Below are 27,803 nucleotides of genomic sequence, written 5' to 3'. Positions count from 1 at the left end.
CCAAAATTCCACCAACAAGCACAAACACGTGTCCTCTAATCCCTGGTTCATGGAAAATATGAAACCCACTCAACACTCTTAAATCTTGTAAACGGATCCAGGCTCGTCGGTACGCACTATAGTTTTTTTGAAACAGTAACACTTTAAATAAAGCTGATAAAGATGATCAACTATTAAAGAAAACTCAAGCATTATTATTGTTGTATTCATGTAACGTCAACATGTTAAATAAAGCTGATAATAATAAATGGTGGTCACTTATAAAAAAACTCAAACGTTCTTCCTCTATTCATGTAACAGCAATTTTTCTTAGTGCAATATTAGAAGGATGTCAACGAAGGAGCATTTAATCCTCAACTTGTTAACCCCACTTTGCTAATGTAAGTCATGTTAATTGAACTGTCGCTAGCAACTATGTATATTCACGATACTTTCAGACATACCCAGCGACAACTTTATTCATTGGCGACAAGACAGAAAGGTGAGTGTAGGAGTGGCTGGTTTTTTGTGGTGATACCACCCACACCGGTGAAAGTAGTCGACGTCTTTTTTTCCACCACCGTATTTTTATTTGTCCCATTCATGTTTAATTTTTCGTCCTTCAAGGTGATAGTATACCTTGACGGAATAACACTATTGTATATCACAGCTGCTTGACCTTAAATAAGCATGCTTAGCAGCTTATGTGGGAACAGCCATCCAAAGATATCCCTGCTCCAGACAGCAATATCAAGTTTTTTTTTCCTTGGAATATGCACGTATAGTTTTTGATTTCAAGAATCTCAAGGCTTTTTTCCTTTTTACAAAAAAAAAAAAAATGAATTGTATACCCGTTTGTAACAATTGTCGTGCTGATTGCCTCGCTAAGAAGAAGACAAGAGCACATTTTCCCTTATGTAAGTCCGTCGGTCTTCCATAGAAGAGAGTCACTTTCCGAGAACCTAATAAAATGGTGCTTTTGATGTCAATTTTTTTTTCTTTTGATTTATAACATTCTAATAGCTCATCCTAATAGGAGTCATAGCCAGTTTAGTGAGCAGAGAAATAATAAAAGTAATGTTCGTAATGTTAAAATCTTTCGACACATATAATCTTGGTTGCATTTAGCATTTCGTAAAGTTCCATGACATATAACATTGTTTTGTTGGCTTCTATTTGTATTAGGAAGTATGTGAAACTTCACTTTAGCTTTATTATATCTATCTACTCCCGTAACATCTTAAACGTTGACACTCCTGGAAATTCCAACTGAGTCTTTGAATGGCACTCAAGATATTAATAAAGAAGCAGCAACCTTTGATCCGGCTCATCTACAATGGAGAACTTCTTAAGCAAAGTTTCAATGGAATGCAAGCATAGATCCAACTTGTGTTCTATGTAAAACATCCCTTTGAGATGAAGCAGCACTTGTTTTTCGAATGTCCTTACTCAGCTCAGATGTGGGAAGCTCTTGTCAAAGGAATCTTGAAGGAGAACTACGCAACTGACTGAGACCAATAGCTCTGCATCGTCAAGAACAGGGCTTATGACAAAATTGCATTGTTTGTGCTCAAATATACACTCCATGCAACTATCTACGGCTTGTGGAGGGAGAGAAACGCAAGGAAACACGGAGAAGAGCCTTCTCCACCGTTGATATTGATCAAGATTCTTGACAAAACAGTTCGGAACAGGCTAAGTACTATCAACTTAAGGGACGGAAGGATTATGAGAATGGTCTCATATTTTTGTTTGGAACTAGGAACTAATAGAAAGACTTTGTTTTTTATTTCAAAAACATGAAGCACCAGATGTAAAACAGATTTGATTGAATAAATTATACATTCATTCACAAAAAAAAGAGTTTCACTACTGGAAAACTAGGTGTTCAACTTTCTGCTAGAGAAAAATTCTGAGAGCTCTTGTTGGTGGCCTCAAACTCCATTTATTTTAATTTAGAACACTGCAGCTTCCTCAGCATCAAGTCTTCCTATTGTATACAAGCTCTTCAACTAGTTCTTTAAATTATTGGCGTTATAGGCAGCCGTTGAATATCACTGTGGCGTTTTACGCGGTGTTATATGCGGTCATTGGGTCAAGTCGGCTATAACACTGAGACATTGGATCATCAACGATGTTTATACTCGACTGTAGGGTCAAATCGGCTCAACACCAGGTCACAGGTTCATCATCGACATTTATACCGGTCCTAGGGCCAAATTGGTTTGACAGGAAATATTTTTTTTTGCTAACTTTTGATAAGAAATATATCATCACCACCATGGTAACTCCGATTGCTAAATCGAAAAACAAAGCACAAGGGTGAGAAGTGAAATAAAAAGAAGATTTTAAAGTCGAAAGGGCAAGAAAAACATTCTCAACACCAAAAGTTTAATGAACCCATAAATATTGTATGGCTGATGTTCCGATCTCCTTAGTCCGCGGGTTACTTGTCTCGTCCCCCATGGTTTATGTTCTTGAGATCTTTGACAAGATCAATAAAAATAAGCCATCCTCGACAGGAAATTTCAAAGTGATAATGCAATAGAACTTAGTATTATAAGAACAACTTTTCTTATTGATTTGGAAACTCTCTCAAAACCAAACCTTGCAACTAAGTCTTATGGAACAACTCTCCATAGACTCTGTTTATATAGATATTAGCTACCCCTAATTCTATATGATAAAGGAAATATAAAACCTTATCTAGATATTAAAATATATCTAAAACTTTATTTAATAAATCCTTATGTTTATCTCTTAGACAACTTTCTAAAGAGATAACTTCCTAAACAAGTTAGGAATTATCCAACAAAATTATCTCTTCTCAACGTCAACATTGGTGTTGATGACACCAGCAAATTCATCGTCTCTTTCAAAGGTCTTTAAGCAAATCAGCTCCGGCTCCGTCTTCGGTGCCATTGGAGACACGAAATGTATCTTTTGATTATAGCATCCCAGCTGCCAAAAATCTTGAAGGGTACCGACAAGCTGGTTCGCAACTCAATCACAGCTAGAAGACATAGGAAGCACTTCTGTGAGCTTATGTCCTTGTGGCTTCAGTGAGGATTTAAATTTACTCAAATCTTTGTTCCCTTGTTTTTTTTTTTTTTTTTTCATTTTTGCCAAGGTAACAATCTTTAGATAGTACAACTATTGGTCTATTGCAAAGCCTCAAACTTTCATTCCTTAGTGATACTTACATTCATAGCAAAAAAGTCTTTTGGTTATAACAGAATTTCATCACCTAAAACAAAAGCTTTTCGGTTTGAACTCTAGGAGATCCACTAACGAGTAACAAGGTAATTTGAAACCCACGCACAAATCTTCTTTAATAAACTAGCAAGTTTGCCTACTCAAATCTTCCAATTCGGTTTGATTCATTTGGTTCCCGGTAACTAAAATTACCATCAATTTATCAAATTAATATTTTCTTATTGTTAGCACAAAGATAAAACTTATCTCCTAGTACTAGTACAAAGAAGAATAAGATATACGTTATGCAAACAACGAATTAAGGAGGTAACGTGCATGGAGTGCTAAACTATTAACGGTCACTGATGTTTTCGAATTAGTGTCGACGTTTATCAACACCAGCAACACTTTATCCAGTAATAACACCAATGGCACCACCTCCAGCACCGATATTACGGCCAGCACTTATATTACGACTAGCACCACTTCCATCACCAGTTGCAACACCAGCACCATTAGCATTACTGGCACCACCAGCACCAATATTACGGCCAAGACTACTTCCATCACCACTTGCACCACCAGCACCACTAGTACCATTGGCACCACCAGCACCAATTTTACGGCCAAGACTACTCCCATCACCACTTGCACCACCAGCACCACTAGCACCACTGGCACCACCAGAACCACCAGCACCACTAGCACCACCAGAACCGCCAGCACCACTAGCACCCCCAGCACCACTAGGACCACCAGCACCGGTGGCACCACCATTACCACTGACACCACCAGCTCCACCAGTACTAACACCGCCAGCACCAGCACCACTAGCACCACCAGCACCACTTGCACCTCCAGCACCAGTAGCACCACCAGCACCACTAGCACCACCAGCACCACTGGCACCTCCAGCACCACCAGCACCACTAGCAGCACCAGCACCACCAGCACCACTGGCACCGCCAGCACCACCAGCACCACTAACATCTTCTACAGCAACATCCATACCATTGAAAATACTGACACCACCACCAGTACCGCCTTCTCCATCTCTATGGCATCGGCTTTTATCACTGCCACGACCACATGTACCAGATAGTTTTCCCAACACTAGAGTTAACATCAGTAACACCATCACACATGCCATTACACAACCTCATCACACATGCCATTACACAACCTCTTCTCAAGAACATCTCCATATAATCTTACTCTCTCTCTCCCTCTCTCTCTCTTAATAAACACACATAAACTCACTATGATAAAGATAGATTCCCAAACAATATAAGCTCGATCAGTACGAGCTAATTTAGTACATACCTTGGCGAGAAACTCAATTTATAGCAAAAACTCCAAGGATAAACACGTGTCCTCTAATCACTGTATCATGAAAAATATGAAAACCCACTCAACACTCTCAAATCTTGAAAACGTATCAAGGTTCGTCGTCGGTCCACATAGATATACAATATAATTTTCCTTAAGTAGTAACACATTAAATAAAGCTTGTAACGATGATCACTTATAAGAAAACTCATGCATTCTTGCTGTAGTCATGTAACATCAGCATGTTAAATAAAGCTTATAATTAATTGTGAACATGTAACAGCAATATTTTTTAGTGGAATATTAGAAGGATGTCAACGAAGGAACATTTAATCAACTTGTTAAGCGCAGTTTGTTAAGGTAAGTCCTGTCCTGTTCTTTGAACTGTCGCTAGTGACACAGTCCCGAACAGGCCTGTTCTAAAGTTGCATTGGAAGAAGAGGTGGTCATAATTTTCGAAAGAGGCCTGCCTGACTAATGCAAGAGGCAATCCGCTGGAAAATTTAGACCTCAACTTCTTAGACGGTCTATTATTGGTAATATGTGCTAAGCTCTGACACAATAAATACATGAGTGCCTAAGAATATAACGGGTGAACAAAACTGGTTCTTCATGGTGGTAGTGGGGTAGTTCCCTTCCTTGGTGAGAGTTTCCATGCTGGTCTAGGTAAGGGATGGATTCCTCACCGAAAGTGGAATTGCAACATTTAATCCATTTAACCTCCAGGCCCTAGGATTAGTCAGTGTTGAGGGATGATGTGCTGGTTTACAGTCAGAATTAAAAATTCAAAGCGATGCCACGACGGTTCTCTAACTCAACCGGATTACCTGAGTTATCAAAAAAAAACTGTCTTGTACCATTCCGCGAAACTTTCGAGATGACCAAAATACTCAAGTATATATGTGTGGATCGCACCAAGTTGTAAAACACGTGATAAACTGGGAAGGCATATATCAATGACTTAAATCGGTATTAACAAGAGATCCCGCTCCTGCTTGACCGAGAAAGCATGTTACAGCATTAATTTCTCTCACTACTTCACAAGTAATCACTCACAAGTCTAAAAATATCAGAGTTTATTCCTAAAGATCAAATCCAAATGTCGTACAAAAGAAACAAACTTACCGATATAACTTCATAATAACCAACATCAAAAGTAACGTCATTAATTCTTTCAGAAAAAACGGTTACGTCTTAAACTTATATAAACAACAATTGATTGTTTTAAAATGATTAAATCAGAACCAAAATTGTGAACAGAGAAGGTGTGATTGACCGATCTTATCTACTCTTTTCCTCAACCTTTAGACCCTCCCATAATACCATTTTTCTTGTGATTGTTATTTTGGTCCTAAGTAGACTTTTCGAAAAGAAAGTCTTTACAGTTGCATAACACAAGATAAATTACATAAAAAGGTAGAAACAAAATATATGTTTCTGCAGCATTTCTCCGTACAAAAGCATTTTTAGTGCTAAGGAGTGATTGGTGAGAGCTGTGAGTGGTTGTACAGCATTAAAATTGAACCAATCAAGCTGTAGGTTAGTTTTGAAACTCATGATGACAGCGGTAACCTAACTTTTTTTGTTATTTGTGTTTTTGGTATTGGAAAGCAGATTTTCTAAAGCATTATTTCAAGTGCTTTGAGAATAAATTTCTCTTTCCAATGAAAATTACGTTTCTCTTTCTACGATAAAGTATAAATATAATCGATTTCTCGTATATATACACGTTCCACTAGAATATTACAACTACTACACATGATTATATATAGCGATTATATACATATATTTATTTACTTATTTCAGATAATAAAAATTTGTAATTCGATAATAAAATCTATTATATTAAAACAGAAGCACATTTAGTACTTGCTTCCAAACACTCCTAATTTTTTTTAAGTTTTTAAAAATAATTTTAATAATTATTTATATTTAATTTCGAAAATTAGTTATTTATTTAAATATTTTTAGAGTTCCTTAAATATAAGTAATTTAGATTTGATTTGATTTAGTTAAAAATAAAAAATCATATATTAATTTAGATTTGATTTAAAAATTCTAATTTAAATAATTTCTATAATATTAAACATTTTTATCAAAAATATGTAGAATTTTTGAAAAAAAATTAATTCACATATGAAAAATAATGGTCATATTTGAAATATAAAATACTTATAATGATGTAAATGATATGATATTTATGTTGCTTATATAATATATTTACGATTATGATTTATTTAAAAATTAATAATAAAATAATAGGTAAAATTTAAATGTATAATTTAAATATTAAAAATATATTTTTTAAAATTCATAGAACTAAAAATATATATAAAAACCGGGTTAAAAATATTTTGGTAACTAAAATCACTAATTTTGAATTATATATGTATATCGAAAATATAATTTTCATATAAAATAAAAATATAAAAAATTAAAAATTATTGCATACACTAAAATGTGGTTTGAAAAACCAGTTGTACACTCCCTTCATTGATTAAATTTTAGAAAACTATAATGCTAAATAATACTGTTAATACATTTCAAACTCTTAACAAATATTTATATTATATGGTAATATGAACAGAAAAGTTAGAATTATGTTTTTATAATAGTTCATTTTGAATTAATATTAGCGGACAAGTTAAAATTATATTTTTATAATCATAATTAATTTTAATACTATAAAAATATATCTAAATACAAAAATCAATATTTTCACTTATTAAAAAATATATTTATAAAAATAATTATATCTAAACTCAAAACACAAATTATATTACAAAATTCGTTAAACAATAAAAAATATTTCCGTGCGGATGCACGGGTTAGAATCTAGTTAGTCTTTAAAATTTGACTAATCAGTCTTGTTTCGTTTTCAAAATAATCACAACCAAATCTTATAGTTACCCTTGTTACAAAAAACATTTTTTATTTATTTTATAGTTATACCTAAATCCAACAATCCTATTCCTATAGAATCAAAAAAATTAATATAGATGATAACAATACTAATCTAGAAGTCAAGAACATATACCTAGTTTTTTGCGAATCATGCTTTCACTTTGAAAAATGTTAATCCAAAATCTTAAAAGCTACAGCAAAAAATAATAATCGACAGACTAAAATCTATAACAAAAAACCTAGAGCTGCGACAACTGTACCCAATCAGACCCATAATTGAAAAAAAAATAAAAATTGAGTGCTTTTTAGATATGAGTGTTAATTAATTCTAACTAGATTTTACCCCATGCATTCGCACGAAAATTTTTTTTTAATCAAAATTTATAATGTTATTTATGTTTTCTTTATAGATAAAATTTTTTAATAAATGACAAAGATTTATTTTTTTGTTTAGATATAATTTAATTTTTAATTTTTTCTACTATATTATGACCATGATCATAAAAACATAATTGTAAACCGATCATTCTATTAATCGAAAAAAATCGTTATTATAAAAATATATTTTTAACTCACCCATTCTATTAATCCGAAAAAACTGTAGTTACTAAACCAGAATTCTAACCCGTCCGTCATATTACTATATAATATAATTATTTACTAATTTTGAAATAATATTTATCTTATATCTTGCATGTTTTGAATATAAGACTGCAATTATAAAAAAAAAACTAATCCACCCATCAGATTACCATATAATATTAATATTTATTAGTTTTCAATATGTGAAATTTTACTCTGATTGAATATGATTAAACAATACAATAAGGTATTCCTTTAATCATATTTGTTTTTCTAAAAATATTATTTAAATTTTCAAAATGTTAAATTAAATCTGATCTATAATTGAAGAAGTATAAAATAATTTAAATTAATATCATTTTTTAGAATTAAATTTAATTATAAAAATAGTTTGAATTTAAATTAAATATGACCTAAATTTAAGGAAATCTTTAGTTATCTAAATTCATATCTAATTTTCGGATTTTTTTTAATATAAAAAAAGAAAATATGTTTTTAAATAATATTTTAATAATTTAGGATAATTTTAAAACTGTTTTTCAAAATATTTTTAAAAAAATTTTGAGAGTGTTTGGAAGCAAGTACTAAATGTGCTTCTGTTTTAATATAATATATGTAACTGTTTATTCATCGATTCTACTTGATCTCTTAATTCTAACTAACACGTATCAGTTTGTTTTAAACCTACACTAAAAACAATGATGTGATCACTAATTCTCTCAGCAAAGAATATAAGTCTTCGGTCGATTCGGCATCCACAACATCCACTAAAAAATAAAGATTTTTATCATTTTGTTGTTTAGATCAAGAAGATCATAGACATGGAGTACAATCCAAGAGAGTACAAGGAGGACACATAAGACTACAAGAAAATCTAAATGCAAAAAGAACACCCTCCCTCTAGCTTACTCTATATAACCCTGTAAGAAAGACTTTCAACACAATCCCTGTTTCAACTCTCTTAAAACACTAAAACCTCTTGCTACAAAAAAAAAACTGACTTAAAACAGTTTTTGACTTAAAGTTAACCTTTTTCAAATCTTTTTTATCAGATATGCCTTGAGCTCTTCATTTTTGTTTTTGACATTAATTTAACAGAGTTTACATAGGAGAAAACAAAACCACAGGCTCAAACCTTTTTCTCAAGAGAGTCAGCTCAGACATTTAGAATACGAGGAATATAAAAAATAAAGAAATGAACAAATGAAGACCTCAAGTGGTAAAACTCATCAATTTCTGAAGCCAAGGCAGACCATTCTTCTTCTTCCTCGATCACCTTGAACATTTGGAGACAATCTGATTTGAAAGACATCAACACTTCTCCTATCTTTAGGACAGATTCCATCGCCCATAGCATCATATTAAATTCAGCGTGAAGGGGAGATAAAGTTCTTTCCTTCGCAAAAGTGTCTGTCCATTAGCTCAATAACACAACCACCCCCAAACATAATATCATCGCATGCCCACGAGGCATCAATCTGGCATCAAGCTTTTGGGCTGCTACTCTCGACACTTTGAGGAAGATCCGCCGCGTCATCACTTTCTTCTCCAATCTGAGAGACTACTTGTGCAATTTTCCAATTTTCTGCTTCATGGATGGCAAGATGCAGGGTATCTATGGGAGAGATTTCCTTACAATTAAAGACTTTGTCATTTCTGGCTTTCCAAATGTACCAGATTATCCATGGAAAAGCGTCTAGGGAATTCTACATTGCCCCTTCTTCCTTTGCATGCCAAAGGAAATGATCAAAATTTCTGTATAGAGACTCACTCGGGAATGATCCTAGACTAGATGGAATCCTTGATAATGCCCACGTCTGGACCGCTGGAGGACATTCGAAAAGGAGATGATTGATAGATGCAACATCTGCTCCGCATCTTGGGCATAATCGATCTGTTTTGCAGTGATGATTTGCGAGCCTTGAGCTCTTCTTTGTACCGCTTTTTATCACTAATAGAACCTGCCATCTAGTTACCAAACTTGGCAACAGAATAATAAGGAAAGTGAATCTGTTGTTCACAAAGACAGACATGCTAGCATAGAGAGCTAAGTTACATCAAAATAACAACAAAAAACTTAAAAAATAAATTTTATTTCGTTAAATCATTTTAGTATCAAAATTTTGTTAATAATTCATCGTAAATAAAGTTTATATTTTTCTATAAAAGTATTGCTAAAAATTTGTTAGAAATCAACTCTATGTAAATTTTTCATAAATGAAACCAAAATAAAGTTGTCGTAAAGACAATTAATGTTAATTTGTCGTTAACTTTTTTGATGTTAGTTCATCGTAAACTTTTGATTTTATGCGATGATGTTTATTTATTGTTTAGGGAATTTTTGGTTCTCTTGGGGGCAAGTCTTCTATAAAACAAAAAAATACATGAAGGTCCGAAAAACACGATGATGGGATGTTTTCTGATGGCTCTCTAACGCTAAAGTCAGAAAACGGTTTAAGAAAGACCAGAAAGTGGCAAATCAGAGAGATGGAAAGAACTCAAAAAACAGAGAAGGAAAAGTGGACCGAGAGCTCTTGAGAAAGAGAGAGAGTCTATTCAGACCTGAGTTTAGTGGGTTTTTTAGGCGAAAAGAGAAGAAGTGTAAGAGTATATGGATAGAAATGTTCCACGGTTTAGGAACCACCATAGAGTGGAGACAAGATAATGGTTGGAATAATGCGAAAGTATGAATGCTCAGCCTTGTAATTCACGAGTATTTATCGAGATAGCATGAACTTCAAGGTAGCGAGATAATTGAACCCCTTTCCCATTAGAAAATGTTAAGTATTTATAAAATTTTACCTGACCCGGGTTAGTATACCAGATCGGATCTTGGGTTTACGGATCGGTCCAGGATCCTACTCGATTGTATCTGAATCTTATGCTTGCGTCATGCTTCTGACGGCCTAACCGACTTTTTTTGGCGTATTCCTCTTGCAATGAGACCGTTCCTTGGCACATCCCTTTTACCCTCTGCATACAGGTTAGATTCGGCGGTTCAGACGCGATATGGTCTTTGCTGAACCTCTGCTTTCCTCTTGCCTTCTGTGAGTGGTCAATATCACCTGACACATGTAAGTATTGAGCATTAAATGTCAATCTTGTGGATTTACAAAGGGTATGGGCAATCGAATCAACCAAATTCACATTCTGATTCGAATGGAAGGAAATTTAAACAGTGTTTTCCGCTTAGTAGGACATCCATACTTGATCCGGATCCTTTGATACTTGGACCGGGCTGTCGGAATTATCTCGCTGGCTGACTCTTTTCTTCGGGTACCTGTGTGGATTATACTTCCTTACGTCACGACTCTTCCATATCACTGAGCTTAGGTCTAGGACATAGCGAATGCAACATCTCCTCCTACTGACCACGCAGTTCTCGACCTCCTCGTCCCTGACAGCGCAGCCTGCACTGTCAGATACGAGGAACCAGAGAATAGGTGGCCTTACGTGCCAGATCTCTCGAATCCGAATGGTTCGGAGTCCAGTGCTATATACTTAGGTCGTATTGGACCGTAAATCCAATCAAGAAATCTAATTTGGCCCAGGGAGATTTTACCTGCAAAAAAAAATTCATCTTTGTTCGAAGGCTCAAAATGGATGTTTAATATTGAAAAATATCGTATTATATAAAGTTGAATTGTTCAACGTGGACATTTATAAATATAGGATAATTATAACTTGTAACGTGTTTCATGTTTTTTAATGACATGTGTTAATGTAATATTATAAATATTTATATTATTAATTATTTTAAAAAAGAGAAAATATTAGTTTTATTTTTCTAAATTACCAAAAAAAAGCAAAAGCAAGTAAAATATAATAGAAAGTATGTTTTTTGAACCCTAAAAAAATATATATTTAGTAGAGATTTGTTTTTATCAGGTTTATGGATAACTTTATTTAAGGAAAATTTATTTAATGGAAGCTCAATTAAGAATTTTAATTTAGAATCTAATTATATATACCATAAATATATGGATTATTAATTTAAAATCTAAAAAAGTAATTATTTTCATGCGTATCATGCATGCCTAATCTAGTAACTAATATTTGGGGATATTTCATTTATTCTGAGTCCAAATATAACTAATATCTTCAAATCTATACTATTATAAGGGAATGATGTTTTGTGTCTAAACAGGAATTACTTAGTTTTCCACTATTTTGTTTTTGGATAACTGTAATTCGTATTGCCAAACAAGTTAATTTAGTCAAATATTAATAAAAATTATTATATTGTATATATAAATTTAATTTCGAAATTTAAATACTAATCAAGATTATTTTAGACATTTTAAAATATAAATTAGATTATCTACTAAAAAAATCAGTTATTATCTTTACAAAAATAATAATCAGATATTAATATATATATTTGATTTGAATATTATAATTTAAATAAAATCTATACTACTAAGAAAATTTATTAAGAATACCAATAATTTTTTTTGAAAAAATTTATTATCATATGAAAATAATGTCATATTTTAAACATTCTATATTTATGATGATTTTAATGGGATGATATTGTTGATTATATAAAATATTTACAATTATGTTTTATTCGCAAATTAATAACAAAACTGTTTAGGGGATTTTTGGTCTTCGAGAAGGGGAAAGTTTCCTGTAAAACATAGAAAACATGAATGCTCGGAAAATACGATGAGGGTGTGTTTTTCGAAGGCTCTCTGACGTTCAAATTTGAAAACAGCTAAAAAACCACCAAGTGGCTAGTCGGAGAATAGAGAGAAGTCGGAAAACGAGTAGAAGGAAGTGAGGCGAGACTCCTTTAGAAAGGTCGGATCTGATCGGGCCTTTGGGAGGAAATGGGCTTTTGTGGTGAAAATAGAAGAAAATAAGAGTTTGTGGGTGGAGAAACTCCACGGTTTAGGAACGCCGTGGAGGAGAATTGAAGTGGAATGATCAGAATAGTGGTCGGAGAAGTGTTGAGTGCCTGAACTTAAGAACCATAAGTATTTAGAGAAATATCATGAGACTTAAGATGTCTAAAAGAAGTGAACACCCTCTTTCCCGTGGGAAAGAGCAATGTATTTATAGAGAGTTACCTGACCCGGGTTAGTATTCCGGGTCGATCTGCGAATAGTGAGTCGGGTGGGTCGGCCCATGACGTGACTTGACCTGGTTCGAATCTTGCGATGGTGTCACGCTTTTGACGGTCTTAACAACTTTCTTTGGAGTGTTCTTCCTGCTGTGAGACCGTTCCTTGGCGTATCCCTTTCATCTTCAGTGTACGAGTCAGGTCGGCGGTTCAGACGCGATATGGGTCTTTGCTGAACCTCTGCTTATCTTCTTGGCTCCTGCGAAAGGTCACTGTCACCTGACACACGTAATGAAGATGCATTAAATGCTAATCTCGTGGGTGTGTACGGGTAAGGGTAATCAAGTCAGACTAAGGTATATTCTTATTGTCGAATGGATTCCCGCCTAAAACGGTCAACTCATACCTGGCCCGGTTCCCTCGATACTGGGAGCGAACTACAGAGAATATATGACTTTGCTCTCCGGATACCTGTGCGAGCCACACTTCTTTATATTCTGACTTTTTTGGATCACCGAACTTAGGTCTAGGACATAGATAATGTGGCATCTCCTCCTACTGACCACTCAGTTTCCGACTTTCTTATTTTTGACAGCGCGACCTGCATTGTTAGACACGAGAAATCCAGGAACAGGTGGCCTATCGTGCAGGATCTCCCGAATCCGACTGGATTTGAAGTCCGATGCTATAACCTTAGGCCTTATTGGGCCGAAGGCCAAATACGTGTCATAATTTGGCCCAGGAGGCCGTACTTGCAAAAAAGCTATGGATGCCACGTGCAAGCACGCGATTTGTCTACGTAAGAAGGATTGAATGTATCCCCAACAAAAACAATGGTAAGAGTTAAATGTATAATTTAAATATTAAAAACAGATTTTTAATAAAATACAGAACTGAAAATATATATGAAAAGAGGTTAAAAATATTTTGGTGGCTAAAATCACTAATTTTGAATCATACATGTACGAAAATATATACTTTTATACAAAGTAGAAAGCATAAAAAGATAAAAAAATTGTTGCATGCTCTTATTATGGATTAAATTTCAAAAAAACTATATAATACATTTTATGCCAAATAAAATACTTCTATACTTTAAATAAATATTTAGATTATATGGTAATATGAACGGTGAGTTAGAATTATGGTTTTAATCATGATTTTTTTTGGATTAATATGAATGGATGTGTTAGAGTTATATTTTTTTAATCACGATTATTTTTAATACTCTAAAAAGAATTATATATAAACACATAATAAATATGTCTTACTTATTAGAAAAATATTTCTATAAAATAATTTTATCTAAAATAAAAAATACAAAAAGTTATATTACTAAATTTGATAAACAAAAAAAAAAGAATTCTTGCGCTAATGCACGAGGTAAAACCTAGTTTATAATTATAATTTTAGATAGTTTAGTTATTTCAATACTAAATTTAACTAATATTTTGGGTATATAATCACAGTTGGTATAATTTGGATACCCATTTGATTTTCGGTTTGATTCTAAGTTTGATTCAGGTATCCCATTTTTTTTTGGAATTCGGATATTTATGACTATCCGAAACCTTGCAGAACCTCCCAATTCGGTTTGGTTCCTTTAATTTTGATAATTTGCCCACGCCTAAGCAAAACTTTAAAATAAAAATAACCATGATGGTTTTTCAGTTATATCTTATTTTTAGCATAAGGATAAAACTTATATCCCGTAGTACTAGTACAAAAAAGAAACGATAGACGGTTATGCAAACTACGAAAGAGGTAACGTGCATGGACTGCTAAATTATTAACGGTCACTGATGTTTTCGAATTAGTGTCGACGTTTACCAACACGACCAACACTTTATCCAGTAAAAACACCAATGACACCACCTCCATTGTTAACAGTGTATCCTGTTTTCGACTTAGTGTCGACAATTACCTACACCACCACGACATTCTCCAGCAATAACACCAATGGGACCGATACCACCACTAGCACCACCAGCACCACCAGCACCAGTGGCACCACCAGCACCACCGATACCACCACCACCAGCAGCACCACTGGCACCACCAGTACCACCAACACCACCATCACTGGCACCACCAACACCACCAGCACCAGTAGCACCACCAACACCACCAGGACCACCAGCACCACTAGCACCACTGGCACCACCAGTACCACCAGAACCATGGGCACCACTAGCACCACCAGCACCACCAGCACCACTGGCACCACCAGTACCACCCGCACCACCAGAACCACTAGCACCACTTGCACCACCAGCACCACCAACACCATTAACACCACTACCACCGTCTGTACTATTAGCACCGTTAGCATCACCAACAACACCCATACCACTGAAACCGGTGGCACCAACATCACCGCCTCCTCCATGTTTTTGACGTCGGCTTTTGCTACTGGCACGACCATCTGTACCAGATAGTTTTCCCAATATTTGAGTTAACATCAGAAACACCATCACACATGCCATTACCCAACCCCTTCTCACGAACATCCCCGTATACTCTTGCTCTCTCTCTTTATCAAGATATATTCCCAAATAATATAAGCTTAATCGTTAGAAGTTTTTTTTTGTTACAAACGTTGGCGAGAAACCCTATTTATAGCCAAAACTCCATCGACAAGCGCACAACACACGTGTCTTCTTATCTCTCGTTCATGAAAATATGAACACCCATTCAACATTCTTAAATCTTGAAATCGCACTCTCATAGGTCCACATAGATACGCAATATAGATTTCTATAAACATTTCTATAAACACCTTAATAAAGCTGATAGCGATGGTCACATGCTACAACAATATAGAAATCTCATATATTCTTGTATTCATGTAACTTTGAATAAAGCTGATAATTAATGATGATCAGTTATAAAAAGAAACTCATACATTCTTGCTCTATTCGTAAACATAAATGTGGGAAATATATATAGTCATCAAGGGAAATATCTAATAAATCATAACCTCTTTTAGGTTCCATCTAAGATAATGTGGTGGAGCAATATTACATCCAAAAACTAGTAGATGAGAAACATTTGGTTTCTGACCAAAAATCAATACTAGAGAGAACTCAGAATTATTTGTTGGCTTAATGCGAATAATTGCGATTTCAATTTTTATATATCAATTAACCAAATACTTTAGTAAAGATATATAATGGGTGATCAGTCCAAATTATCTCCTTGTATATATACTAGAAAATTGACATATTCCAAATTTATTGGAGCTTAAAAGCCATACCATGAACTTGATTATAGACATCACATAAAAATCTTTGGTTCTTTAATGAATGTCAACATAATTTTTTATTCTTTTTCGTATTACTATTGAACCAGAATGGTCTAATCGATCATGCCAAATAGTGTTGTTTTCAGTAAACTTCTGGTTTACTATATAATATTAATCTACATTATTCTTTGTGTAATACAATCTAGTAACGAATGCATGAAGTTTCTTCAAAAAAATTTTACTGTCTTTGGTGATACTTATGATGTGAAGATGTTCAATACTTTCTTCACTCATTGTCTTCACTTGATAAATCTTAAAATCTTCTGAGTATTTTTTTACACATGATTTATCCAACGTGAGTGTGAACATGATTTTCAAAATATTCCACTTACTCTGAATTATTGGATTCTGCGATTCTCCCCCTCGATATGATAACACTTCATATCCATCTATCTCGAACTGAATCCCACTCTAGGATCAACGATATACCCAACTTAGATTTTATATTATATCTTAGATTCTTTTAACCTTTAAGACTTACAATAGTATAAGTGACTTCAAAATACATTCTCCTAGGCAAATATATCTGCTCTTCTAGAACTTTTAATATTCTTTATACTACGTTGTTTTGTACTTCACAGCTTATTTTATCATCACATGAGAGAAACAACTCTTATATATTATCATCTGTATTTTTCTCACTTCTGGTAAGTTTTTGAAAAAAACAATTTGAAAAAAATTAGATAACATTAATTTTCTAAAACTTAGATTTTATAAAGTAATAATTAATCATCTGTTCCACTATAAGAAAACAAGGCAATTTCCAATGGCAAAAAGCGGTCTAAAATATCCGACGGTTTCTTGACGAAGAATCGATGGCAGGAAGGTCGGTAATTTGTCGGAAAATCTGTCAAAACCCCGATGGATTTCCGACAACAATACTAACCAGATGGATTGCCAACACATTTTCCGATGAGAATATTTTCCGTGTATAATTTCTTATGAGCCATCGGGGATCGATCGGTAGTTTCATATTATTTCCGAAAAAAGCCAATCACCACATAGACTGACAATATTCCATCGATAATAGATCTGTTAATTTATTCGTTGTAGTAGCCATTTATAGACGTTTTTAAATGGGCAGAATATTTTTTATAAATACTTCTTCATTCTCATTCACAACTTACACAAAAAACCAAAAAATTGTCTACTTCAAACCCAAACCCTTATAACTATTTCGATTACGGATGAGTATGCAACGGGAGTTAGAGAATTCATGACGTTTGCGATAAAAAATAGCACGAGATCAGAAAACGATAAACTTTATTATCCATGTACTAAATGTCGGAATAATTAGACTAGGCTCTGTTAGCAGACTATAGAATCACTTTTATAGGAACGAGTTTATGCCGGGGTACAAGAGTTTATATACACATGGAGAAAATGATTCAATGGTACACTATCATAGCAGTACTTCAGGTAGGATAAAGTAAGTAGATGCAAACATAGGTACTATTCAGATGATGAATGATGTATTTCGGGAAAACATAGCATTGTATGTTCAGGATGGTAATAGAATAAAAAAACCAAATTTAGAAGCCTATAAGTTTTTTGATATACTATATGCAGCTAAGCAACCCTTATATGGAGGATGTAGAGAGGGTATTTCGGCTTTATCAACTGCATGCAGGTTGATGATTATAAAGATAGATTTTAACTTGGCGGAGGATTGTGTGGATGTGATAGCTGATTTTATGATAGACATTTTGCCTGAAGATAATATCTCATCGCTTTTACACTATGAGATTCAGAAACTTGTAGCCAAGCTTGGATTGCCGTATCAAATGATAGATGTTTGCTTCGACAATTGTATGATATACTGGAAGAATGGTGAAATCGATTAAAGTGAATTTTTTTTCACAAACTTGGCTATCAGGAAACAAGTGGCAGAGTACCTGTTCCACATAAGGATGTGGTATTTGCCAGAGAGATTGAAAATGTTATATCAATCCCAGCAAACATCAGCACCTATGAGATGGCATGTGCAACATAACTTAGATTGAGAGATTAGGCATCCCTCAGATGCAGAAACATGGAAACATTTTGAAGAGGTCTATCCTAGTTTTGCGTATGAGTTGAGAAATGTATACCTCGGGTTATCTGCGAAATGGTTTCAACCCTTTTGGTAAGCATGAGAGGTAATATTATTTGTGGCTAGTAATTGTCACACCTTATAATTTCAATATTCTTTGTATATATAGGTTTAAAAAGATTTGAAGAACAAGCTGAATTAGGAGAATAAAAAAAGTGAGACTATTACAAACCTTAATGATATGAGCTTCATTATGGGCATCCATATATTTATTCATAACAAAACTACATTTATTTTTTTATTTTATGAAATCGGTTAATTTCATATTTACAATGGCATATTTAATAATAGGGTATTTCTCTTAATAATATATCTGACAATCATTATTATTTTTATTTTTTTTATAATCAACATGATGCAAGCTTAGGGTTTACTTTGCTGATTCATGTTTTGAATGTATAACCCTAGTTATCTGCAAGGGCACAGTAGTGCGTTGTAGTACTTAGGGTATCGATCCACAGAGAATACACGCTTTACCTGCAGAACCTTAGAACCAGAATTAGTAAACCAAGTCTAAGACGAAAAACGGGGTTTTGGATAGGTTGTGCGATTTCTATATATATGTAGGCTAAGAAGGAAAATAAAACTTAAACTAAAAGTGGATATATCGATGTTGAATATAAAGGATGTCTATGGAATATGATTGATTCAAATTGCGCAAAACAATGCTCTTAAAATTGATCCTAGTAATCTTAGAACTTGAGCTATGATGGTATGACTACGCCACTGTCGTGGTCATAACCGATTGTCTCTCGCAACCCTGACCAGTAGGTTTCCACTATGGCACTTGAAGGTTGAAGACAAAGGAACTTGCACAAGACTCGTCAACATTCACAATTCACCCATAGGTAGGTTTCCACTCCTATGGCAGAATCGTTCTTCTCAAGCTAGATCTGGTACCGAATGAAAACTCTCGCAACACTAAGTGTGATGATCAATATCTAGTTCGCGATGCTAGATCCATGCTTTAAGTAAAAGCTTAGAAGAAATATTTCTAGAACACGGCTTGGTTTATCTCGCGAAGATCCCTACCAAACATAGTCGGTTTCCTTCGATGCAGCCTTTAAACTCATACCTTATTATTATAAAACGTGCATAAAGTAATTAAAAGAAAGAAGTAGAAAAAAGAGACAAGGGGATGAAGAAGAAGCATCTCAATTTCAAGAGCTAGGCTCGGAGAAAACTTCTCTTCAAATCCTTTTAACAACTAATCTAATATAAAGAAGGTAAAAACGAAAATGAATGACATAAAAGTAAAAGCTGAACTTAAAGTTTGCATAAAGTAAAGGTAGAACAAAAAGAGGGTCAAAAAAAATCTCCATCTCCCTAAACTAAGAACGAATAACATAAGAACATAAAAACCCTAGAAAAACTAAATTTGGTGGCTTGCAAAAGGGATTCTTCTGAGGAACACAAAAATAGGTCTGCTAAGATACATATTTATAGGTCTTCAACTCTGTCAAGTCGTCCTTAGGGTTTTATTTGAAGAGAAGACGAATTGGGCTTGAAATGGGGTCGTGGGCCAGCCTTTTAGTCGGCCCTAGTCGTGAGGCTTCCACCCGTGGTGAATGGGGGTTTGGCCGGGGCCAGAGACTCCTAACCGTGGCCAATAGTGTGTTCTCCACGGTTGTGGCCCTTGGACCTGTGGAGATTGGCTTATGAGGTTGAATCTTGCTTCCTTTGCGAGACTGCTAACATGTCTTCTGTGCACCAAAGATATTTGGAGATCTAACCATTGGATTGTCTCCAAACCAATTGCATTTGAAAGCTAGTTGTCTCCTTTATTTTAAGTCCAATTTCGGGGATGACCAGACGGTGAGAAGGTCTTCATAGATATAAAAATTCTGACGGCCTGAATTTATCCAAAATGATCTTTTGCTCCAAAATGCACTCCTTTTGCCTTAATTACCTAAAAAGAGTCTTGGAACTACAAATACTAGAAAACCATAATCAAAAAAACTTAAAAGAAATAAAACTATTTCAAAAGAATTTAAAATCGATCCATAAAAGTGGTCAAAATACGGTATCAAAATTCGAGATCGGAAAGGAGCAGACAATGGAGTTGCAGACCATCTTTCGAGTTGAAGAAAAATTGCCTTTAAATGATAGTTTGCCAGAAGAAAACACCTATGCAATAGATGCTGTTCCCGCCAATACAGCACCGCCACAAAAACTCATGCGAAGATCAGATGCTTTCAACACTCCATGGTTTAGACACATAGCGAATTACCTAGCAGTAGACGTTGAACCACCACAATTTTTTGGATATAGGAAGAAGAAGTTTTTGCAAGATGTAAGACACTATTTTTGGGATGAACCATATCTCTAGAACAGATGTGTTGATGGTTTATTCTGAAGATACGTGGCTGAAGAAGAGATGGAGGGAATTTTATTCGAATGCCATGGCTCGTCTTACGCAGGAAATTTTGCAACATTCAAAACCATTTCGAAAATCTTACAACCTGCTTTTTGGTGGCCTGTTCAAAGATACTAAAGCTTATATATCGCGATGCGATAAATGCAAAGGATGGGTAACATAAGAAAAAGGAATGAGATGCCTCAGAATTTTATTCTCAAAGTCAAAATTTTTGATGTGTGGGGAATAGACTTCATGGGACCATTCCCAACTTCTTTTGGAAATAATTATATCCTGGTAGCAGTAGACTATGTCTCTAAGTGGATTGAAGCAGTCGCTAGCCCTACCAATGATGCGAAAGTAGTTATCAAGCTGTTTAAATCTATAATCTTCCCGCGTTTTGGGGTTCTTAGAATTGTAATAAGCGACGGGGGGTCTCACATTTCATCAATAGAGTTCTCAAAAACCTTCTGAGAAAGAATGGAGTTACGCATAAAGTCGCCTCTCCATACCACCCCCAAACTATCGGTCAAGTAGAAATCTCGAACAAATAAATTAAGTCGATTTTGCAGAAAACAACTGCAGTAATGGGCATATCGAACGACATTTAAAACGCCATTAGGGACAACACCATTCAATCTGGTTTATGTAAATGCATGTCACCTTCCTGTAGAACTCGAGTATAAAGCGCAATGCGCTATCAAGGAGATGAACATGGATTTAAAAACAGCTGGAGAGAGAAAACTACTTTGACTTTACGAGTTAGAAGAAATCCGACATAATGCCTATGAAAACTCAAAGATCTACAAAGAGAAGACTAAGGCATATCACGACAAGAAGATTGTTCATCGATCTTTCGCTTCTAATGATAAAGGTCTTCTTTTAATTCACGTCTTAAGCTTTTTCTAGGGAAATTACGTCTAGATGGTCAGGACCCTTCACGATAAAGGAAGTGAAGCCATATTGAGCGATTGTTCTATGGGGCACAAGTGGAGATTCATTCATCGTAAATGGACAACGCAACAAGCCATATATCCCAGAAGAAAGAGAAGACAAGAGAGAAGTCATGGTTTTGACCGATCCACCATCACCAAAGAAGGAAAAGAAAGAAGATTGATCAATCAACAACGTCAAGCTAACGACTTCAAACAAGCGCTTAGTGGGAGGCAACCCACTTGGTATTTTATTTATTTCCATTTGACCTTTATATACTATTTCGTTGCTTTGTTTTTGTTTCATTTAATTTCAGGTTTTTACAAAGAAGAACGACCAAAAGAAGAGCAAGAATTATGAACCAGAGAAGAAACAATCACCACAATACATAGAGACCAGCCGCGGAACATCCCTTTTCGACCAAGGTCAAGAGGTTTAGACCACTGGGGCTGTCTTCTATAGTCATGGTAACATCGTTTTTAAAAAAAACATTCTCCGGCAAGATAAGCTCACTAAAACATCTCGACTTTCTATTTTCTTTGCTGTCATTCCGTTATCACACTGGGGACAGTGTGAAATAAGTCTGAGGGAGGATGATCATCCGTTACTAACGAAATTTGATTTGTTTTGAGTTTGTTCTGGACACATAAAAGTTTTCAAAAAATTTTCAAATTAGGGACATAGGACACAATACTGTGATGATTTAGACCAGTGTGCTTCTACGCTATCTCCTCGTTATAACTCTTTTGTGATTTAGGACTCGATTAGGCGGTGGATAGAGTACCTGCACTACAAACTCCCACCAGAGGACTTCTATTCATGGAGATTCTTTCTGACAGGATATACTAGCTCATCTTATTTGGACTTAATCTTGACTTAATTTTCTTATTGAAGCATTAGATCAGGGAAACGAATCATACATTCATAACTCCTTTATCCTTTTTACCACTCTTTGTGGATATTGAATGGCTAGTTCATCTTTAGCTACTTTTCCACCTAACCTAACCTCTCTCAAACCACATGCATTTTTGTTTTTAATTGTCCTATATTCAGATATATGCAAAAATGTCGTAGAGAAAAAGGATCTACATAGTTTTCAGTTACTGAAGACAAAGACCTGTGAATTCACTAGAATGATTCAACAAAGGAAAAAACTTGGTTTGCCTCTGAAAAATCGCTAAACATTGGTACATTTTCGTCCCTTGGACTCTCTCTCTTAATAAAAGGTTGTTTCCTTTTATAAAAAAAATAAAAAAAAAAGAAAAGAAAAGAAAAATAAGAAAAGGAAGGAAATAGAAACCTTAGAGAGTCTAGGAGGATCAAATTTTATCCTTGAGGCAGGCTTTAGTTCGATTATTTGGAGTTCTTGGAGATTATATTTCTGATTCCCGGAAAAGATCTATGTCTGGGGGGAATAACTGTTTTCAACAAAGGAGGAAATATTATGCAACAATATTTGACAAGGAGAAGTGACTGAAAACTACAGACATCAACATATCCACTCTCTCTTGCGGTTTTGCATAATATTTTGCATCCTTTAGATTTTCAGGTAACTCGATCACTTTAACTCCACTACTTAAATAGCCCTTAATACCAAACGCCGTCTACCCTGAATGATGTCTTTGATGAGAATTCACATTGCACTTAATGAATGTAAAGATCTAGTTGACTGGAAGTTAGATCTAAGTGTGTAGATTTTCGCATGACGGATCAACGGACTAGTTATGCTTGTATTTTGGAGAGAATTTTCTAGACTAGATCCAGATAGATGTATTACGATAGGTCATGGTTTGGAAGGACGGTCACTGAAATATTGTTTAGTTCCTGCGGGTTTTTAAAGATTATTTCTTGACTTGATCTATGTTTTGTTTGACGACAAACAAAGCTTAAGTCTGGGGGAGTTCATAACACTGAATTTTTACCATTTTTATGGATCATATTAATGTCTTATGCAGGTGTTTTCACTCTGTTTTCAATGGTTTTTAAAGTTTTTTCAATATTTTAGAGTTTCAAAAGATTTTTCAGGAAACTTGGACTAAAGATGTGCAATTTAGAACAAATGAGCAATTTTGGATAAATGCAGACCATCAGAATTATGGCAAGCGATGAAGGCATTTTCACCGTCTGATCACCTCCAAAAGTTTAGACAACATAGAGGATACAACCAGCTTTCTAATGCAATTGTTTTGGAGACAATCCAATGGTTAGATCTTTAGATACTCCCGATACACTAAAGACAGAAAATGCACTTTCGAAAAAAGAACATTAGCCTGGACCGCGGCCAAGACATATTTTCCCGCGAGTACAAGCACTGCGACCATGGCCAGACAAAGTTCACTTCCCAGAAAATCTAATTAAAGCCCAAGTTGATTCCCTTCATTATTTCGACCATATATGACTCTTTAGACTTTTGTTTCATTTCCTTTCATTCTTTTTTTTCTCTTTTTTTTTCGTTTTTTTTTTTTTTGGAAAATGGAAACACCTTTAGATATAAAGTCTTAGAGGCACAAAAATTACCATTAAGAATGAGCTCTTTGAGGAATCATAAAGCTTGATAGGATTTCTTGTAGTCTTCTTCCCCAATTTCATTCAGTCCTTCTCTTGAGTGAGTAACTGTGTCGTTCCTCCCTCTCCAGCGTTTTTGCACATATCTGCTGATATAAACTAAATAGAGGATGTATGAGGTTCGAAAATAATGTTTTTGGGTTAAGGGTATGGTACCAGCTGAAGATGAACTGGCCATCTAGGACAATAAAGAGTGGTAAAAATGAGGAAAAAGATGTCCTAGATGTATAAGATGATGCCAGCCTATAGTTCCATGAAGAGAAAATTGAATATCAATATTAAGTCCAAATAAAATGAGCTAGTATATATCTCGTTAGAAAAAACTTCCATAAATAGAAGTCATCTGGTGGGAGTTTATATTGCAAGTATACAGGTTGCCTAGTCTAGTACTAACCACAAAAAGAACTGTCATGCATAGTGTAGAAGCATACAGGTTGGTAATCATCATCTGTTTTTGTCATAATTCCCTCAAAACATATTTTGCTTTGAAAACCGTTTTTGAATTTTTTTAGAGATTGCAAAACTCATAAAAGAAAGGTGTAGAGATTGCAAAACTCATAAAAGAAAGGTGGTTAGAAAGAGATGAAATCCTCCCCCAGACTTAAATCACACTTAGACGGGATGTGAGATAAATCGGGTGAGGATGACAAGTAGTGTATGTAATAAATTGAAAAGATAAAGATTAAAGAGAACTTACCTGGAAGTCCCGCGATTGGTATAGTGGTGTGGTCATGGTAAAGGAAGGTGGATGGTCAAAGGTGTGAATGGGAATGGATTGAAGTCGTCAAACCATCGATAAAAGACAAGAAAATTCATTGCAGGTTGAGCAGGAACAACCACGGGTGGTCGAGAAGTGATAACACTGTATTTTGACCACCTTTATGGATCATAATAATGTCTTATGCAGGTGTTTTAACTCTGTTTTCAATAGTTTTTAAAGTGTTTTCAATGTTTTAGAGTTTCAAAAGACTTTTCAGGAAACTTGGACAAAGATATGCAATTTGGAATAAATTATCAATTTTGGCTAAATACAGACCGGTAGAAGTATGACAAGCGACGAAGATCTTATCACCGTCTGATCACCCCCAACATTTGTGACAACATAGAGGATTCAACTAGATTTCTAATGCACTTGGTTTGGAGACAATGTAACGGTTAGATCTTCAGATACCCCCGATGCAACAAATACATAAAATGCAGTCTCGGAAGGAGACACAAGCCGGGAGCGCGCCAACCTACATTTCCCCACTGGTAGGAGCACCGCGACCGCGGCCAGTAGTCATTCACTTCCCAGACGACTTATTTAAAGCCCAGATCAATTCCTTTTGTTATTTTTGAAGCCCTAAGTGTGGAGGACAACTCTAGAGGCTATAAATACCCTCTTTAGGCCATTCAAAAAAAGACATCGATAGAAAAAGACATACTTAGAGAGAGAGATAGTTCGGGTGTGTCACAAACCCTAGGAGCCGCCGTCTTTGAAGGAGGAGCCGTCGAGGAGAGCATCATCACGCCTCCATCTGCGACTCTGTTATTGGTTCTTCTTCCCTATTTTCTTTAATTTCCTGCAGTTTTCAATACTTCGTGATGATTGTTTACAATATGTTTGAGTAGTTTTCCAGTTGGGTTTAAAGGGATTTTTTCAAAGGAAATTTCGTGTGTCTTATCTATGAATCGATAGATTTAGGATTTATAATCTTCTAGATGTTCTTCGTTTCTCTTTGATTTTACTGTGTGATTCTCTGATGGCCACTTAGAAGCCGATCTGATATGATTTGTTGCGAAAGCTTTCATTGATTGTCTGACCTAGGGTGAAACGAGCAATTGTTTTATAGGAGTGGAAATTTACCTATAGATGAGTTGTGAATGTTGATGAGTCTTGTTCAAGTATTGCATCTAATCCCATCGAGGATCAGAGTGGAAACCTACTGATCAGGAATGCGAGAGATAGTTGTTTAGTGCTGCAAAAGTAGGTTATTCATATTTCCGTGCCTCGACTTCTAGAACATACGTAGTTGATTACCTTTATCATTTCTTAATTTTGACATAGGTTTAGTCCATGAATCCCTGTGATACCGTTGAGCCCAGCGTTTGTTTTCTATTGTTTACAACCTTCGATTTTTCCCTGCTTTCATTCGCCTTCGATTTTTACTTGCCATTACCTGTTTTGGTTTTTAATTGCTTTGATTTGCTTTTCTTTTTAGTTTAGATTTAGTGACAACCAAAACCCAAAACCAAAACCCAAACCTGTTTTGTTCTAGTCTGATTTAAGCATTAGCGTGAATTCGTACTGAAACAACTAAGTCTCTGTGGATCGATACCCTAAGTACTACAGCGCACATCTGTGCACTTACAGACATTTAAGGGTTATACATTTTAAACCTGAAGTTTAGTAAAAACAAACAAACCTCGCTTTTGCTCGCATCAAGTTTTTGGCGCCGTTGTCGGGGACTTTGATTTGTTTCGTTGCGGATCCCATCTTAAATTTATTAGAACACTATTTTACTTTTTACTTTTTCTTTTGAATTTTCCGGGTTACTTGACAATGGGAGACCGGGAACATGTTCCCGGGACTCTTGGTGATCCACCATATCGTGTGGATGGTGATCCAAGCGACGATGACCTGAGCGATGAAGAGTTTGATGATCCGATCGATAATGATGATGAGCTAATTGGATCAGCAAGACGTGAAGATGATGATGAACTAATTGGTAGCTTCGACTCACTCTAGAAGTTTTTAGGAGATCAAAGAGCTATTCAACCAGCCTTACCAGAGGATGGTGAAACCGAAATAAAGGTACCATATATCACTTAGTTCAACAAAATCAATTCTATGGTTATTTATCTGAACACCCAATGGACCATATTGAGATGTTGGAAATTACGGCAAATTGGGATTACCATAAGTGTAGTCTTTCCCATTCTCTTTGAGAGACAATGCCAGCAAATGGCTAAAATCTTTAGAACCTGCTTCACTAAAAACGTGGAAAGAGTGTAGAACGGCTTACCTAAATCATTTTTGCACTAGAAATCGTTCCAATCTTTTAAGGAACAAGATAAGAACTTTTGAACAAAAAGAAGATGAAGATCTTTTAGATGCTTGGGATAGATTTAGAGAATACCAGAGAAATTGTCCACACCATGGATATTCCGATGAATACCTGATGGGTATTTTCTATTGAGGCGTAACTCAAGAATTGCAACATTTTTTCGACACTGCAAGTAATGGAGTCTTCTATACTAGATCTGTGGAAGATGCTCGTGTTTTCATCAACAATCTCGCAAACAGCATTCATTATCAAGCAATCTTTGACAAGTCTGCACTTCCTGAGAAGAAAGAAGAGATCTCAGAAGTTATGAAGTGTCTCTATCAAATAATGAGTCAACTTGGATTGCAACAACCAAAAAGGCACACAATACATGTAACTTTGATGGTTGGAACAACCCAATAGATTCTTATAATCAAGAGATGATGAACACTGCAGAAGTCTATAAAATCCAA

At 35.0% G+C, this 27,803-nt stretch overlaps 2 protein-coding genes and 1 non-coding gene across 3 annotated transcripts; all 3 read right to left on the bottom strand.

The window, feature by feature from the left end:
- Window positions 1-3,583: 3,583 nt before the first annotated feature.
- Window positions 3,584-4,363, bottom strand: LOC112081491 (glycine-rich protein 5-like). Its single transcript, XM_024148249.1, has one exon. The coding sequence runs from the start codon at window positions 4,322-4,324 to the stop codon at window positions 3,584-3,586; it is 741 nt and encodes a 246-aa protein (XP_024004017.1). The 5' UTR covers window positions 4,325-4,363.
- A 10,598-nt stretch (window positions 4,364-14,961) lies between these two features.
- LOC112081490 (PE-PGRS family protein PE_PGRS16-like) lies at window positions 14,962-15,540 on the bottom strand. Its single transcript, XM_024148248.1, has one exon. The coding sequence runs from the start codon at window positions 15,538-15,540 to the stop codon at window positions 14,962-14,964; it is 579 nt and encodes a 192-aa protein (XP_024004016.1).
- Window positions 15,541-27,342: 11,802 nt separating this feature from the next.
- LOC112081747 lies at window positions 27,343-27,449 on the bottom strand. The gene has a single exon (XR_002896668.1). It is a non-coding gene; the product is annotated as a small nucleolar RNA R71 (small nucleolar RNA).
- Between the last annotated feature and the right edge of the window lie 354 nt (window positions 27,450-27,803).

This window comes from Eutrema salsugineum, unplaced genomic scaffold (genome assembly GCF_000478725.1).
Source record: "Eutrema salsugineum unplaced genomic scaffold, Eutsalg1_0 scaffold_10, whole genome shotgun sequence".
NCBI lineage: Eukaryota > Viridiplantae > Streptophyta > Magnoliopsida > Brassicales > Brassicaceae > Eutrema > Eutrema salsugineum.
Note: the sequence above shows the minus strand (reverse complement) of the source record. Positions and strands in the feature narration are given on the sequence as shown.

Coding starts and splice junctions, on each gene's coding strand:
- LOC112081491 (XM_024148249.1), bottom strand. CDS start 4,324: ATGGCATGTGTGATGGTGTTACTGATGTTAACTCTAGTGTTGGGAAAA.
- LOC112081490 (XM_024148248.1), bottom strand. CDS start 15,540: ATGGCATGTGTGATGGTGTTTCTGATGTTAACTCAAATATTGGGAAAA.